Source organism: Gambusia affinis, linkage group LG17 (assembly GCF_019740435.1).
Source record: "Gambusia affinis linkage group LG17, SWU_Gaff_1.0, whole genome shotgun sequence".
Taxonomy (NCBI): domain Eukaryota; kingdom Metazoa; phylum Chordata; class Actinopteri; order Cyprinodontiformes; family Poeciliidae; genus Gambusia; species Gambusia affinis.
The window spans coordinates 911,644-926,789 of record NC_057884.1 but is presented as its reverse complement, the minus strand read 5'-3'; the positions used below and the strand labels follow the sequence as shown (position 1 = coordinate 926,789).

Sequence of the window (15,146 nt, the reverse complement as noted above, 5' to 3'; positions counted from 1 at the left end):
ACCTTTTTTTGTTAACGTTAAATATAATGCATTTATGTCTTTTTAGTAATATTTTTTATCAATAATTTCCATCAATCGGTGACGGAAGGAAATACGTAACGGTCCCTGACCCCGATCCAAAAAGACAAGATAGAAAACTTCCCTACAGTTGCAAAGGTTCAAACAAAAAACACCCTCTGTTAAAAAAATATTTGCAGACGGAAATTGTATGTGTCTATAAAACTTTTTGAATCAATATCTATAGTAAATGGGAAATATATTGAGATCTAAATATTTTTAATCAGCAAAATCTAACCAGTTACACCCCAAATAAGTTTTTTACCTTCTAATCTTTCATTAACTATGTTTACTTCACTTTGCGTTATCTATCAACAACAGGACGATTAGATATGTTTTGTGTTAGTTCGGCAAAACACCGTTCGTTCCTCCAATAAACATTAAAAGAGAAACATAATATTGTAGAAATATCACCCGGATTTTAAACATTATCCAACAACAAGCGGACATATGAAAACGGAAGTGACGACAGATTTTCGGCTGTTTCGCTCTGACGTCAGCAGTTATCAGTTTGAATGTGCTAAGTGGTTGTTGCATTTTGTTTGTACATTCAGGCTACAGCTGCACATTTCCAGTTACTGTCCTTTAACTTTTTTAGAAGGGTAATTTTTAAAATGTTATTGCCGTTTAGTTTATTGTGGGAACAAAGTGAGAAGTGTTTGCAGCTAACTGTAGCTGTCTACACCGCATGTTGTAATGTTCTGAGTTCATGTTTACTATTTTCCCGACAGACCGGAAGCAGACAGTTATTGGCGTGTATGCTCCAGGATGCCTCAGATGCGTTAGTGACACCGGGCCCAGTCAGGGATGAGTTGCGGGACGCTTCACGTCAAAATTAAGCGAGTTTGCGCGAGGAAGAGATCGCGAGACGTTCTTAAGACTCGCCTGTTTCTTGTCCGAAAGGAGGGGAGAGGAGGAGGAAGAGGAGCCGGGTCAACGAAATGCCTCCTCTCCGGGAGGAGCAGCAGCACCATGGCAGAACATGGAGCTGCGGAGGTACCGCGGGGTCCTGTGGGATGGATGTGTATTTACTCTACCAGTTATAGCATGGAAACTCGACAAAAACAAGTCAAAGATTGTCACATTGGTGACTTGGTTAAAAGTTGTACATTTCTAAGGCCACTTTTACTTCTCTTCTTGTCTTTTGGTGGCAGTACTGTAGCGACAGTGAAGATTTGTTTGGTGAGTATGACAGCATCCTGGAGGACACCTCCATCCTCGCAAAGTTGGAGGAAGTAGAACAACATGAAAGACTGCGATCAGAGAACCGGCAGAGTTTCAGGACTGTGCAGCCTTCCGCAGACCCCATGTCCCAGTCCCCCAAGGGCCCACTCACTGACTCTGTGTTACATGAGCTGGAGGACAAGGCGTTTGAGGACCTGCCACCCAGTCAGCTGCAGTTTCAGGAACAAATCCAAGATCAGGCAAAGAAAAGCAAGCTACAGGTCGGAAACAAAACCTCTACGCCTTCTCACACTGAGGCTGCAGGAGAAACGAACTCTGAGGATGGAAGCAGGAGACACAGCAAGGCGAGGAGGAGTGTGGCAGACCTTCTGAAGAAGACCATGCTGGGGAATGCAGTGACTCCTGTTGGTGTGTCTCGGACGGCGTTGCTGAAGGAGGCAGTTGTTTCTGAGGAGATCAGTGTCGCCATGCAGGCTATGGAAACCATATCAGCTGAGACTCCAGACCTCGGGCCGTTCTTTGGTCTCCCTAGCAAGGTCAAAGAGCTGATGCACAAGCTGAGAGGAATCCAGAAGTTATACGGTGAGAATAGTGTTCATCAAGAGAGTTACCAATGTCTCTGATTAGCTACAAACTTTACAGAATAACTAGCATCTATCAGCTGATCTGCTTTTTGTGCGTCAGACTGGCAGGAGGCGTGTCTGAACCTGGAGTGTGTTCAGCAGAGGAGGAACTTGATTTACTCTCTTCCTACCAGTGGAGGAAAGACCCTGGTGGCAGAGATCCTCATCCTCAGAGAGCTGCTGTGCAGGAAGAAGGACTGTTTGTTCATCTTACCGTACATATCACTGGTGCAGGAGAAGGTACTTGAACACACCTGCTCATTTCCGGTAAAAATGGCACCTGCCACAGTTCCTGTCATACACAGATAAAATAAAATAAACACACGAGCTGGTCGCTTTTAAGTTGATTTCTTAAATTTTTCATCCTTCAGTGTGCTCACAATGTAATAAAATCTGACAAACGCTTAAAGAATTAAAGCTCTTGACAGGGATCGGATTCATCTCAGACTTTTGCTCTCTTTTTCCCCCTATCTCTGTTTATATCTCCATTGGGCTTTGCCAGGTACGTGGGCTGGCTACCTTTGGCCTGGAGCTGGACTTCATGGTGGAGGAGTACGCTGGCAGCAAAGGCAAGTTTCCACCTGTGAAGAGAAGAAACAAGAGATCCCTGTACATCGCTACCATAGAGAAGGCCCACAGCCTGGTCAACTCGCTGATAGAAAGCAGCAGGCTGGACCACCTGGGGCTGCTGGTGGTTGATGAGGTGCAAACTCTTCTCAGTTCAGTGGCAGCTGAGGTGAAAGGGAGGAATCGGAGAAAGTTGACTGCAGGGTTTTTCCTCTTGGTTTTGCAGCTTCACATGCTGGGCGACGGCAGCAGAGGGGCTGTGATCGAAATGACTCTGGCCAAGGTTCGGTACATGAGCAGTGAGTGGCTTCTTCTGTCAGACATGATCAAATTAATTAGTCCTCACTCACCATGTGTGTTTTTCTTTGTTTATATTGTTTTTTGCTTTTTTTTTCATAACTGCACCATAATTATAATGCAGTTGATGGAGACCGAATTCAAATACTTTGTCCCCACAAACTTGATGAATGAAGTTGATTCCGACTGAAATCAATAATTGAATATAAAGTGCTTCTTTGTTTTTCAGAAGCAACCCAGATTATTGGAATGAGCGCCACCCTGGGGAACATCAAGGACCTGCAGATGTTTCTGGGGGCAGAAAATTACACAAATGACTTCAGGCCAGTAAGTGAACGGTGTAGAGTCTGAATAATGTACAAGATACAAAAAAATGGAGGTTCAGGCAAGGCGTAGTGTCAATGAGCAGGGTCAGGTCTGAAACCTAGCTCAATGTCAACTATAAACCTATCCTAACCTGTCTTCGCTCTCACTGCTAATGGTGTAAAAAAAAGATCATCCTAAAATAAACAAACTTCCAGTCAGTTTGGTTCTGTCAAGTAGACTCTGCATTAGCGCCACTCTGCTGTCTGTTTCCAGGTTCAGCTGAAAGAATACGTCAAACTGAACGACACCATATACGAAGTTGACCCGAAGGAGGAAAACTGCTTCAGATTCTCCAGAATGCTCAACTATAAAGTGAGTTTGGCATTGATCAGATTGTGTGGAATGGGTTGTCATGGAGGAGTTATTGCTGTCATGTGACTGACTGGCAGTCAGCAGCATCATCTACGATGTACAACAAACCATCCATGAAGGATTCTCAGTTTTTAGATCAAAGATAGCAGGATGAGAGCTGTGAGGTCATAACGAGGTGAAACCTGTTTCCCTCTCATTCTGCAGTACTCCAGCTCCATGCAGAAGATTGACCCAGACCACATCATCGCCCTGGTAACAGAAGTCATCCCTCTGCATTCATGTTTGGTCTTCTGTCCTACAAAGAAAAACTGTGAGAATGTTGCAGGAATGATCTGCAAGTATCTAAAGGAGTAAGTGCACTGCTCCACCTGTTTGTCCCCTGCAGCCATTCATCCAATCGCTGCTGCTCAGACTTCCTGCTTCTCCCCTCAGAGACTTTCTGCAGCACCGTGAGGCTGAGAAGGCCGTCCTGCTCCAGGAGCTGAAGGCCGGTGGGAATGGCTCCATGTGCCCGGTGCTGAGGAGGACCGTGCCCTACGGAGTGGCCTATCACCACAGCGGCCTCACCGCTGAGGAGAGGAAGCTGGTGGAGGAGGCCTACTCCAGAGGCGTGCTCTGCCTGCTGGCCTGCACCTCCACCCTGGCAGCAGGAATCAACCTGCCAGCCCGCAGGTCAGATCAGCTTCACTTCTCTACCTAAACCCTCCACAGCCTCCTGGGGAGCAGCTGCTGCACTCTGCCTGACTCGCTTCATCTTGTTGCTCTTTGCACCTCCTCTGCTTTCATTCCATGTTCAGACAAGCACAGTTACCAAATCTGGATTTTCTGTTCATGTCCAGAGGTTCACAGTGCGTTTCCCAAGATTAGCCCCATCATGGTGGCAGCAGGTTGGAGCAGCTCTGCTACCTTTGTTCTGCCCTGTTCATCATCCCTTTGGCTGAGGCGTTGCTGGTTTGGACAATTATTCCTAGGATTTCACCAGGAAATGAGCCCATATTTTCTTAATGTTGGTAGATGGTGATCGACTGATGTTTTCATGTGAAGTTGATCTCATCAACTGAGCTTATCTACCTCAGCAAAGTTCTACAAATCAGACACTGGCCTCTTCTACTCTGCAGTGAGAGTTTTGACTGACATGTCAGCCCACCAGGTCATGTCTACATGTTTGCAGTCACCCCACTCTTTCTACCTCAGCAACCGTCTTGCTATGCTTAGCAACAAATCAGACAAAACATGGCTTTGGCAGATCAGGCTTCTTAAATATCAGTAATCATCAATCAGCCAGAAAGCTTCAATCATTGCAGCCATAATTATTTCCTCTGGTTTTGAATGCAGCAGGAAGGATTTTTGTTCTTAGTTTTTAAAATTTTGGTCAGCAGCTGCAGTCTGTAACCATGACAATAACCATAGTCTATTGGTTTTACAAATGGGAGCCACTGATATGCATCTAAAAACGAAGCTTAAATAACACCTGAACTATGACCCCAAATCTCAGAAGAGTCTCTTCCATCCATCATAATGGGGAGGATCATATCGCGTGTCTCTAGCCGGCTTTCTAACCAGACGGGCTGACACGTTTCTAGAGGGGCTGAAGAAGCAAAGGAGATGGAGGCAGCAACACATGTTATTGTGGCATTTTGTCCCTGCTGTCCAGAATTTGAGCTATTAGTATGTCATAACACTGATGAGACCGTCATACAGCAACAGTCTTCAGTCAGAGGCTACTGCAGATTTGTTGTGAGACTGACTGCTACCAGGCATCCTCCCTCCACAGCACCACCATCCACAGCAACCCCTTGAAGTTACTTAGATTATATGAACTACAACACTTCATTTCCCTTTGGGATGAATGAAGTATTTCAGAATGAAATGATTGCTTTCTTGCAGAAGGATGGCTCAGCGAACTGAAGTTTCAGTAGTGACTCAAAACTAAATGGAACAATAACAGGAATATTTCTGTGGCTGTCTTCCTGCAGGGTGATCCTGCGCTCCCCTTATGTGGGCACGGACTTTCTGAAGAGGAGCCAGTATAAACAGATGGTGGGCAGAGCGGGTCGGGCTGGGATCGACACCATCGGGGAGAGCATCCTCATCCTGCAGGAGAAGGACAGGAGCATGGTAACGTCTGACTGCTTTTTATTAGACATGTTCAAACTTCTGTAAGGAAATCTAAAAATATATCACCTGCTCTTCAAGTTTATCAACTCGCACTGGAACCTTCATATGTTTAGCATTGTTGTTTCAGTAAATTCTTTATGGTTGCAGAACTGTAAAACCCAACAAATGGTGGTTTTATTTTCAGGCCAAAGAGCTGGTGTGTGCCCCCATGGAGAGTTGCTATAGCAACCTGATGCAGGATGATGGGAAAGGCATCCTCAGTCTGATTCTGTCACTGATTGGATTAAACGTAAATGTTTCTCCTTTTGTTTCCTGTCTTTTCTTTTCTCTAAATCTAAACACACACAGTTAAATCACCTTGGTGCAGTTCTGTCTGGTCATTTTCCTTCCGAGGTCTGTTTGTGTTTTGACAGCTCTCATCAGCTGTAGTCTTAATGTCAGGAAGATGGATGTCTGCATGTGAGCAACAAATCCAGAACACAAAGTTCCATCTCTAGCCAGAGATGTTAGCAACGCAGTTCTGATGACTGTATCTCCATTTAAGTCTTTCTTGCTTGTTATTCTATATTTTGATCTGTTTTCCAGTTTGGATTTCTGTGTTCCTTAGAAAAGAGGAAGTGGCTGAGGCTGAGGTTGAAGGTGTGATTGTGTGCTGTGTGGTGTTGCTGCAGATCTCCTCGTCGCTGCAGCAGGTGGAGCAGTTCCTGCGTGGGACGCTGCTGTTTGTGCAGCAGCAGCAGCTTTGTGTGGAGCGCAGCCTGTGGGACACCGTCCAGCGCTGTGTGGCCACGCTGCTGGAGAAGGAGCTCATCACCAACACAGCAACACACTCCCCATCGCTGCAGGTCACCAGACTGGGCAGGGCAGCCTACAAAGGTAAACCCAGACCTGGAGCCGGTCATTAGAACCCGTTCTGCCTGCATCAGAACACTCTGAGGGGCGTTTAGATACACACACCAGCCAGGTGGACCGTCATCTGATGTGTGTCGTTGTCCTGCAGGCTCAGTGGATCTGTCCTACTGCTCTGTTCTGTATAAAGACCTGTTGAAAGGTCTGGAGGGGCTGCAGCTCAGCAGCCACCTGCACTTGGTCTACCTGGTGACCCCCTACGATCTGGTCCCACAGTGCAACCCTGACTGGATGGTTTACTTCAGACAGGTAGCCAGACTCCGTCAGACGCCGCTCAGCAGCCAGCCTCAGTGCTTCCTGCTGAGCGGCTGCTGCTTGCTGTCTGCAGTTCACCCTGCTGTCTGCTTCAGAGCAGAAGATGTCTGCTGCTGTCGGAGTCCCAGAGAGCTTCGTGGCCCGGAAGGCTGCAGGACAGACAGTCAAGAAGGTAACGGGGGTCAACATGTTACCAAGCACTGATGCTTGGAGGCCCCTGGGGGTCCTTGATGTCAGAGCAGGAGCAGGTGGTTTAAGCACAGCCTGTGAGAATTGAGGGTTTAAAAGAGCTAAAGAATCAGACAAAAGGTTGTTGGGGGAACAAAAAGGGATCTACAGCAGTAAGTGTGATACTAGAGTAGGGAGAGAGGGAGGCCTGGGGGTGAGCAGCAGCATGAGAGGGGTCTAAAGATATCACATGATGGTGTTAGTTAATGGGAAGACAACAGCTGTCAGATTTGTTTAAATAATGCTCACATAATGTCATAGTTCAGATAAGCTTCCAGGGAAAGTGTTAGGAAATGATCCTGGAATAATGAGGAGATTTCAGAAGATCCAGTGGATCTGCTTGAATTCAGAATACTTGTCAAACTACCCCTGGAAGAAAGTTGGTGGTAAACTTCTGGAGTAGATAATCAATGGTTCACTTATTATGGATCTTAGGTTGTATAGTAGAAGTAGGGATTTTGTCAAAGGTACCAACAGAATAAAATCAAGCAATAGTTTGACCCATTTAAAGCAAAAGAAGAGGTCAATCTGACCCGTGTGGTTACAGACACACTGCTCTAACTTCTCAGTGATGCCAACACCATGGACTCAATCTGAACTCTGTCGTCTGACTTAGAAAAGCACCAATAAATAATGAGGTTGTAGTTGTTGGATCATTTGAGTTTAATCATCTGCTTTTCTGGCAGAATATTAGGAGTAGTCATTAGGAAAAGGAGCAGGATATTCTGGTGTATACTGTAGAAAATGGGGCATTTCAGGTCAGTGTCTGTAGTCCATTGATATTTAAGGTAATATATTTTTTATTTTTATGAGTCATTTTGGCAAAGAAGACAGGATCTCTGTAATCAACTAGGAACAGTAGAAGTAACAAACTTTTTTCCAAAACATAATGAGAGGTAAAGTTTGGATCACATTACAATGCCCAAGTCAAAGTGAAGACCTGAGCATAACTGTGACTCTTTATCCAAAGTGAACGCTTTGCACAGAGGAATGGTGTGTAGCTGTGTTGGTTGCCTGTCTGCGTTGCAGAGCGTGGATCTGGTAGCAGTGAAGCGGATGTACCTGGCTCTGGTCCTCTTCTCCCTGCTGAAGGACACTGATGTGTGGGCCGTGGCCGACCGCTTCCAGCTCAGCAGAGGCTTCGTTCAGACTCTGCTCAGCTCCGCCTCGGCCTTCTGCTGCTGCGTGCTGCACTTCACCGAGGTACCACCGCCTCACTGCCACGGCTAGCATGCTAGCACATTGCATGCGGTCGCTGTAAAGTTGCAGTGTGTGCTGCATATTCTCACATTCACACACTGTATGCACTAACATTTGTCTTGGTGATGCGTTCAGGAGCTGGAGGAGTTGTGGCCGTTTAAAGCTCTGTTGCTGGAGCTGACCCGCCGCCTCAGTTACTGCGTGAAGGCCGAGCTCATCCCTCTGATGGAGGTGGCCGGAGTTCTGGAGGTCTGCTGTCTCTGGAGGCCCGCGGCGTTCTGCCACGGCTTTACCTGAAGGCGCTTCACTGATATTCTCCTTCTGTGCAGTTCAGAGCAAAGCAGCTGTACAACGCTGGCTATAAGACGCTGAGCCACCTGGCCAACGCCGACCCTGCCGTCCTCTGCGGGACACTGGAGCACCTGTACCAGAAGCAGGCCAACCTGATGGTGGCCTCAGCCAAGGTGAGGGGCCCTGTGGAGCCCGGCTGGGTCTGGAGCAGAGGCCCTCTGCTTCAGCCTCAGCTCTGTAAGCTAGGACAGCAGCAGTGTGGTGTGTGAACCTGGCTGTGTCTGTCAGATGACGTGTCTCTGTCTTCCAGATGCTCCTGAATGAGAAGGCTGCAGCTCTGCAGGAGGAAGTGGACGAGCTGCTGACCCTGCCTGCAGACCTGCCGCCGCAGCAGCATCAGAACCCGCAGCTACTCTGAAACACACTCGGCTCCTTCTGGCCTGTTTCTCATGGGGGTTTTATTATCTTAGGTTTTCTTATTAAAATATTACGTCATACAGACTCTGCTCTGTGTTTTATTAACTGCTGCAAGAGCTCCCTGAGTGGAGAAATATCCTCCTGTTTCAGGATCAGTCAGATAAATTTCAGCTCAGGCTGCTCTCATTAAAACTGAATATGCAAAAAAATCTAAACATATAGCGAAAGGCTTTTTGTTGATGTGATCCTACTGGCTTCATCAGGTTGTGATCTACAGCTCTCACTGAAGCTCTCTCCTAACAGCCAATCCTTCCAATTGTGAAGTGGAAGGATTTATTTTTTGTGTAATCAGGATTGAGTCCAGTGTGTATAAACTCATTCAGTATAAATGCAGCTGGTCTCTGAAGGCCTCAGAGGTTTTCTAGAGTAAACAGCATCATGGAGACAGTGAACCCAGCAGCTCTGGTTCTGAGTGTCTTCCAGAGTGCTGCTCTCTCCACCTTGTGGTGGGAACAGGGTGTGGCAGCTGGATGAAGGACAATGTTAATCAGAGAAGTCAGCGATGTTAACTGGAGGAGCTACAGAGATTCACCACTCAGGAGTTAACAGGACCATTTATCACAACACACAAAGAATCCTTTCTGTTAGTCTCTATTCATTCTTATCATTTCAAGTCATTATTGAGGCTCACACTCAGAGATAAATGAACATTTGGACCTTTTTGTTTTGCATTTTGTCATTCTTTATCTAGCAGAGGGCAGCAGCCTGTAGTGGTCAGCAGGGACAGCCTTGTGACTGGTTCTGTAGCTAGAGCTGCCTTGGATACAAAGGGTGTCAACATTAAAACTTAGTTTATGAATTAAAATAGGTGGGAGGTGCAAGGTGGAGGATTGCAATTACAATAATGCAACAGGAAGTGGACTAACAGGTCCAAGGTGTGGGGCACAATTAATTTAGTTTACTTCTATACTGAAGATCTTTATAAACAATTTGGTGAATGTTACGTTTCCTCTTCGCTCCTTCTAACTTCAGTACTTTGTAAAGAAGCACTTTCTCTTCATCACATGGTACTGATTAAATACCCAGATACCAACCAGTTGAACTGTGGCAACTCTTAATGCCAGAGCTTCCTTCTACTGTAATTTAAATCCTGGACAGTAGTTCCATCATTTGATAATTGTGAATATTTGCTTTCTTGTCCTTCGCAGCAGGATCTGCTAATTTGTTTCTTTTTGAGTTTCTGAAAAGCCTCAGCAAGCTGCAGTCTTCACCAGGACAAACTTCTGTTGCTCTGCCTTTTAATCTGGCCGTTTGGGATTTTCGTCCGGTTGGTATAAAGGGATTGACAAAAATTGAGTACATTGCATGAAATTCAATGTGAGTTAAGGAAAGCACAAGTGAACAGCTGAGTCAGGTCGCCAGTCTGTCGCAGAGCTGAGGTTGTGTTTACAGCAAAATGACAGAGCAGACACGTTTTTTTTCTCCATTTTTTCTCCAAGGAGTTTTTGCAGTGGTAGTGGCTCTTATTTTTGCGACAGGAAGGAGGGGAAGACATGCACCAAAGGTCGTCAGGACCAGGAGTCGAACCCGTGACGTCCGTATCGAGGACTAAGGCCTCCAAACGTGGGGCGTGCTAACCCCCTGTGCCACCACAGCATTCACTGGATGAGCATCATGTCTTTAATGAAAGTGTGAAACAGCTTTTAGCGTTATTTCCTGTAACAACAGCTGCAGCTGACAGCTAATTAGAAAAGCCAAACTTGTTGCCTGACAACATAACATCAAAATGAAACTTGTTGCCATTGGTAACGAAGATCTGTTTTCCCTGGCTCTGGCATCAGCATCACCACGGTGGAAACAGTCCAGACATTTGCAGCATCGTCTGACGTCAGCTTTCAACTTCATAGATTCTGTGGTGATCCGTAGATCTGGAAGAGAAAAATCAATCCCAGCGTTAGAAGCCATGACCGGCCTGAGGGAGAAGGGGGTTGATGCTCAGCTCCAGGTGCTGGGCCACCAGCTGTCTTCCTCCAGCAGCAAACTTTCACTACAGCTGTCCATGATCTCACTGCTGGGTCATGTTATTCACATCCAGCCACAGTTTTCTTCACAGCTGTAAAAATGAAGAAAAAAAAGCTGCTGCTTAAACCCCCACCAGGAACGGCTTCAGAAGGTCTAGAGAAATGAATGTGGCCTTGGATGAACAGCGATACAAGAGAGTATCTGACCAGGTTTTATCACATCAATTTTCTCTACTCAGTAAATAGAAATCCAGAATGCAGGACCAGTGGAAGGAAACCTGGTGCATGAGAAATCCTGGTTCAGAATTTCTCTACGACACTGCAAAATGCTGCTGGCTGCAAGCTCTCACTTCTCATGCTGGTTTTCAGAAGCTATGGAATTATGAGGTGAACATAACTTTTTTTACATTCAGCTAGAATATTCTGGCTTGATTTAATAATGTGGAGCTGAGGTTGTCCATCCATCCATTTTCTGCACACCCTTCGTCCCTAACGGGGTCGGGGGGGTTGCTGGTGCCCATCTCCAGCTGCATCCCGGGCGAGAGGCGGGGTCACCCTGGACAGGTCGCCAGTCTGTCGCAGAGCTGAGGTTGTGTTTACAGCAAAATGAAAAGTAATAAGGAACATATCTAGTTACTTTTGTGGAGAAGAGCTTTTCTCTTTGGACCTGTGCAAAACCAAAATATGATAGCAAAATGAAGAAATGAAGTAAGTATTGACCAAAGCTGGTCAAACGTCCAAGCAAACGACTGAAGACAGCAGATGGAGACTGCAAGGACCAACCCAGGCAAGAACTCTTACCAGGGCCGTAGAAAAAAGACAAGCCACTGGAAAAGTCTTATAATAAATCCTAACAGCCAGATTTTATAGCTTTTTTCAGACACTCAAAGACACTTATGGAGAAGTTCAGCTGATTCTGACAGGCTGTAAGAACTCCCCATCCCAGAATGCTTTGTCTTTACAATTTGCTTTTGTGATTTGTTTTCGGTTCCTCCATAGCTGGATGTCAGAATTCCCTCGCAGTGAATCTGTGTTCAACACAGTTCCTTCACAAATAAAAAGCAGTTTTATCAGTAGTAACTTCCTCTGACTTCACTTCTAATCTAATTGTTTCCACAGACAGTAGCTTCATTCAGAGTTTCTGCTGCACCACCTCTTTACCCCAAACTCAGAAGTGTTCTTTGTTTTCCACTCAGCCAACAAGTATGAAATGCTAAGAGAGGGAGAATTAGCACATCTGGATTCATGACTACACCCTGGGTCTCCAGTTTCACTTCCACCATTAGGAGCAGGAAAAGGGGGTTATGGACCTGAGACCTGCGAACGTTCACGGTTGATTTAGAGGGTCCGGCTTGTGTAACGCCAGAATTCCATCTCATTCCTCACGGGTCTCTGCAGCCCTGTCAGACAGGCTGGAGGAAAAAAAAACTTTGAGCACACTGAAACAACCATTGTGCTCCAGTGCTGCACACACACCAGCAGCTGTGTGTATCGGCAGGAGAGGATTATAAAAAGACTTCAGTGTTTGGCAGAGCTCCAGTATGTGAAGATCCGTTACCCTGGGGGAGACGGGGAAGAGGCATAGAGTGACCGGTGCATGTCTGCTCCGTTACAACCTCAGACAAGAGGCGACAGAGTGACCTCTTCATTTCAGACAAAAGGGGGGAAACTCTGTTTGGTCTATGTGTGTTCAGATGGAGAGATAAAATTCCTGGATAGAAACCAGAAGGACCAAACAAATGTATAGAATAACAAGCAGAACAACATGACTAGTATCCATCCAGAGGTTTTCAGCTCCATCATCTTCTGGTTCAAAACACCCACTAAAAGGTTTGGAGGACTTTTGATCAGAGCTTTGCTTCCCTGAATATTGCCCTGTCATCATCATCAAGTGTGAGCTCATCTGTGCACCAGGTGACCCTCCACCCATTACACCAACATCATTGTCTTTTATACCCATCCTGTCGTCCTACCCTGGGTAACGGTGGCTCAGCAGGTAGAGTTCAGCCTGTAACCGGTGGATTGCTGGTTCAAACATCCCCTGTCCAGCTCATTGTTGTGTTTTTGCCTTGTCTGCTGATGGTGGTCAGAGGGTCTGGTGGTGCTGCGTTGCCTCTGACAGTGTGCCCCAGGGCAGCTGTGGCTACAGTATGGCTCACCACCATCAGTGTGTGAATGAATGACTATTGTGAAGAGCTTCAGAGTCGTCTGGATTAGATAAAACATTCTACAAGTACATCATTTACCCACCTTGACTTACTTGAAATAAGGAACTACCAAAAGTAAAGAGTTGCAAAAGATTACATCTATTTAAAACAGTCTTTCTAAACCCTGGTCCTCAGGGAACACTGCCCCAGAGGGATTCTAGTCACAATTCTATTAAATGTAACATTTCTCCTTATTTAGAGATTAAAGACAGTGACATGTTTCATTGTTGGAAAATCTAGTTTTATGGATATGTAACAGTCATAATAAAACGTGACTGTTTCACCCTTGATGTTGTCAAGGCTGGACAACATCTAAACCATTCGGGACACCCAGGGCCGGATTTAGGAGAATGGGGGCCCCTGGGCTGGAGTCAGGATGGGGGCCCCTGGGCTAGAGTCAATAGAGTCAATATATATATATATATTTGTTTGTTTTGTTTAAGAGGATGAACAGAAAATGACCGAACAGTAAGTTTGAACAACTTACAACTTTAATAAGCCAGTTGTCACAAACTACAAACAACTCTGAACTCTTTTCTAGAAAGACTAAACCACATGTTGGGGTTGAAACTAGAATATGATGCTTGCATCACAAAATAAAATCACTGAATAGTTATTGTTGCCTGGACTTCAACACAAACTATAAAACAGATTGAGTGCAAGAAATGCAATGCTCAAATATACTTTTACAAAGCAAAGCGAGTAAAACAATATTTATACAAATATCCCCAGCATTTACAAGTCCATACAAGTACAAGTGGAATATATCAAAACTCAAACTTTTTCTTTGGTTTTAAAGTTCTTGGTAAATAGTGGAGGAATAAATGTCAAAAAAGTGCTTCTCTGCCAGTCAGACAGATACGGTGGCCGACAGGTGCAAATGCGCAGCAAAAGAGAAAACATGCAAACAACAAAAAAAGACACCCCCGAATGAAATGCAGCAAACAAAAAGAGAGACGCAAACAAAAAAGAAGACGCCCCCGAATTAAATGCAGCAAACAAAAAAGAAAACACCCCCGAATGAAATGCAGCAAACAAAAAGAGAGACGCAAACAAAAAAGAAGACGCCCCCGAATGAAATGCAGCAAACAAAAAGAGAGACGCAAACAAAAAAGAAGACGCCCCCGAATGAAATGCAGCAAATAAAAAGTGTTGAAAACGGAAGTGCTCCAGACCACTAGGGGGAGTCAAAGAAAATAGTATTCATTTCTATGGGACCAGATGCAAGATTCAGAGAAAGAAATTTGAAAGAAAGTAAAGGTACGTATTACTATATTTCTTTTCAGATACGCCGTCTTTTATAAAATTAGAAATATTATAAAAGAAGAGATATTATATTATTAAAGAAGACATATTATATTATAATAATATTTATAATATTATTAACGAAGACATATTATATTATAATAATATTTATAATATTATTAACGAAGACATATTATATTATAATAATATTTATAATATTATTAAAGAAGACATATTATATTATTAAAGAAGACATATTATATTATAATAATATTTATAATAATATAATATTATTAAAGAAGACATATTATATTATAATAATATTTATAATAATATAATATTATTAAAGAAGACATATTATATTATTAAAGAAGACATATTATATTATAATATTTCTAATAATATTTCTAATATTATTAAAGAAGACATATTATATTATAATAATATTTCTAATTTTATAAAAGACGGCGTATCTGAAAAGAAATATAGTAATACGTACCTTTACTTTCTTTCAAATTTCTTTCTCTGAATCTTGCATCTGGTCCCATAGAAATGAATACTATTTTCTTTGACTCCCCCTAGTGGTCTGGAGCACTTCCGTTTTCAACACTTTTTGTTTGCTGCATTTCATTCGGGGGCGTCTTCTTTTTTGTTTGCGTCTCTCTTTTTGTTTGCTGCATTTCATTCGGGGGTGTTTTCTTTTTTGTTTGCTGCATTTCATTCAGGGGCGTCTTCTTTTTTGTTTGCGTCTCTCTTTTTGTTTGCTGCATTTCATTCAGGGGTGTCTTTTTTTTTTGTTTGCATGTTTTCTCTTTTGCTGCGCATTTACAATATCTTCTGGAAAAAAG

At 44.2% G+C, this 15,146-nt stretch overlaps 1 protein-coding gene across 1 annotated transcript; it reads left to right on the top strand.

The window, feature by feature from the left end:
• The first annotated feature begins 21 nt into the window (after window positions 1-21).
• Window positions 22-8,909, top strand: helq (helicase, POLQ like). The gene is made up of 19 exons (XM_044144204.1): window positions 22-659; window positions 789-1,053; window positions 1,212-1,824; window positions 1,927-2,105; window positions 2,368-2,568; window positions 2,659-2,731; window positions 2,959-3,056; window positions 3,309-3,407; window positions 3,612-3,757; window positions 3,840-4,079; window positions 5,384-5,525; window positions 5,710-5,814; window positions 6,197-6,401; window positions 6,526-6,683; window positions 6,763-6,861; window positions 7,947-8,120; window positions 8,253-8,366; window positions 8,447-8,581; window positions 8,719-8,909. The coding sequence occupies exons 2-19, from the start codon at window positions 865-867 to the stop codon at window positions 8,824-8,826; spliced, it is 3,078 nt and encodes a 1,025-aa protein (XP_044000139.1). The 5' UTR covers window positions 22-659; window positions 789-864; the 3' UTR covers window positions 8,827-8,909.
• The last annotated feature ends 6,237 nt before the right edge of the window (window positions 8,910-15,146 follow it).

Excerpts from the sequence above, each read along its gene's own strand:
- helq (XM_044144204.1), top strand. The coding sequence starts at position 865 with ATGAGTTGCGGGACGCTTCACGTCAAAATTAAGCGAGTTTGCGCGAGG. Across the intron at positions 4,080-5,383 it reads ATCAACCTGCCAGCCCGCAG|GGTGATCCTGCGCTCCCCTT; the intron begins GTCAGATCAGCT and ends GTCTTCCTGCAG. Across the intron at positions 8,582-8,718 it reads TGATGGTGGCCTCAGCCAAG|ATGCTCCTGAATGAGAAGGC; the intron begins GTGAGGGGCCCT and ends TCTGTCTTCCAG.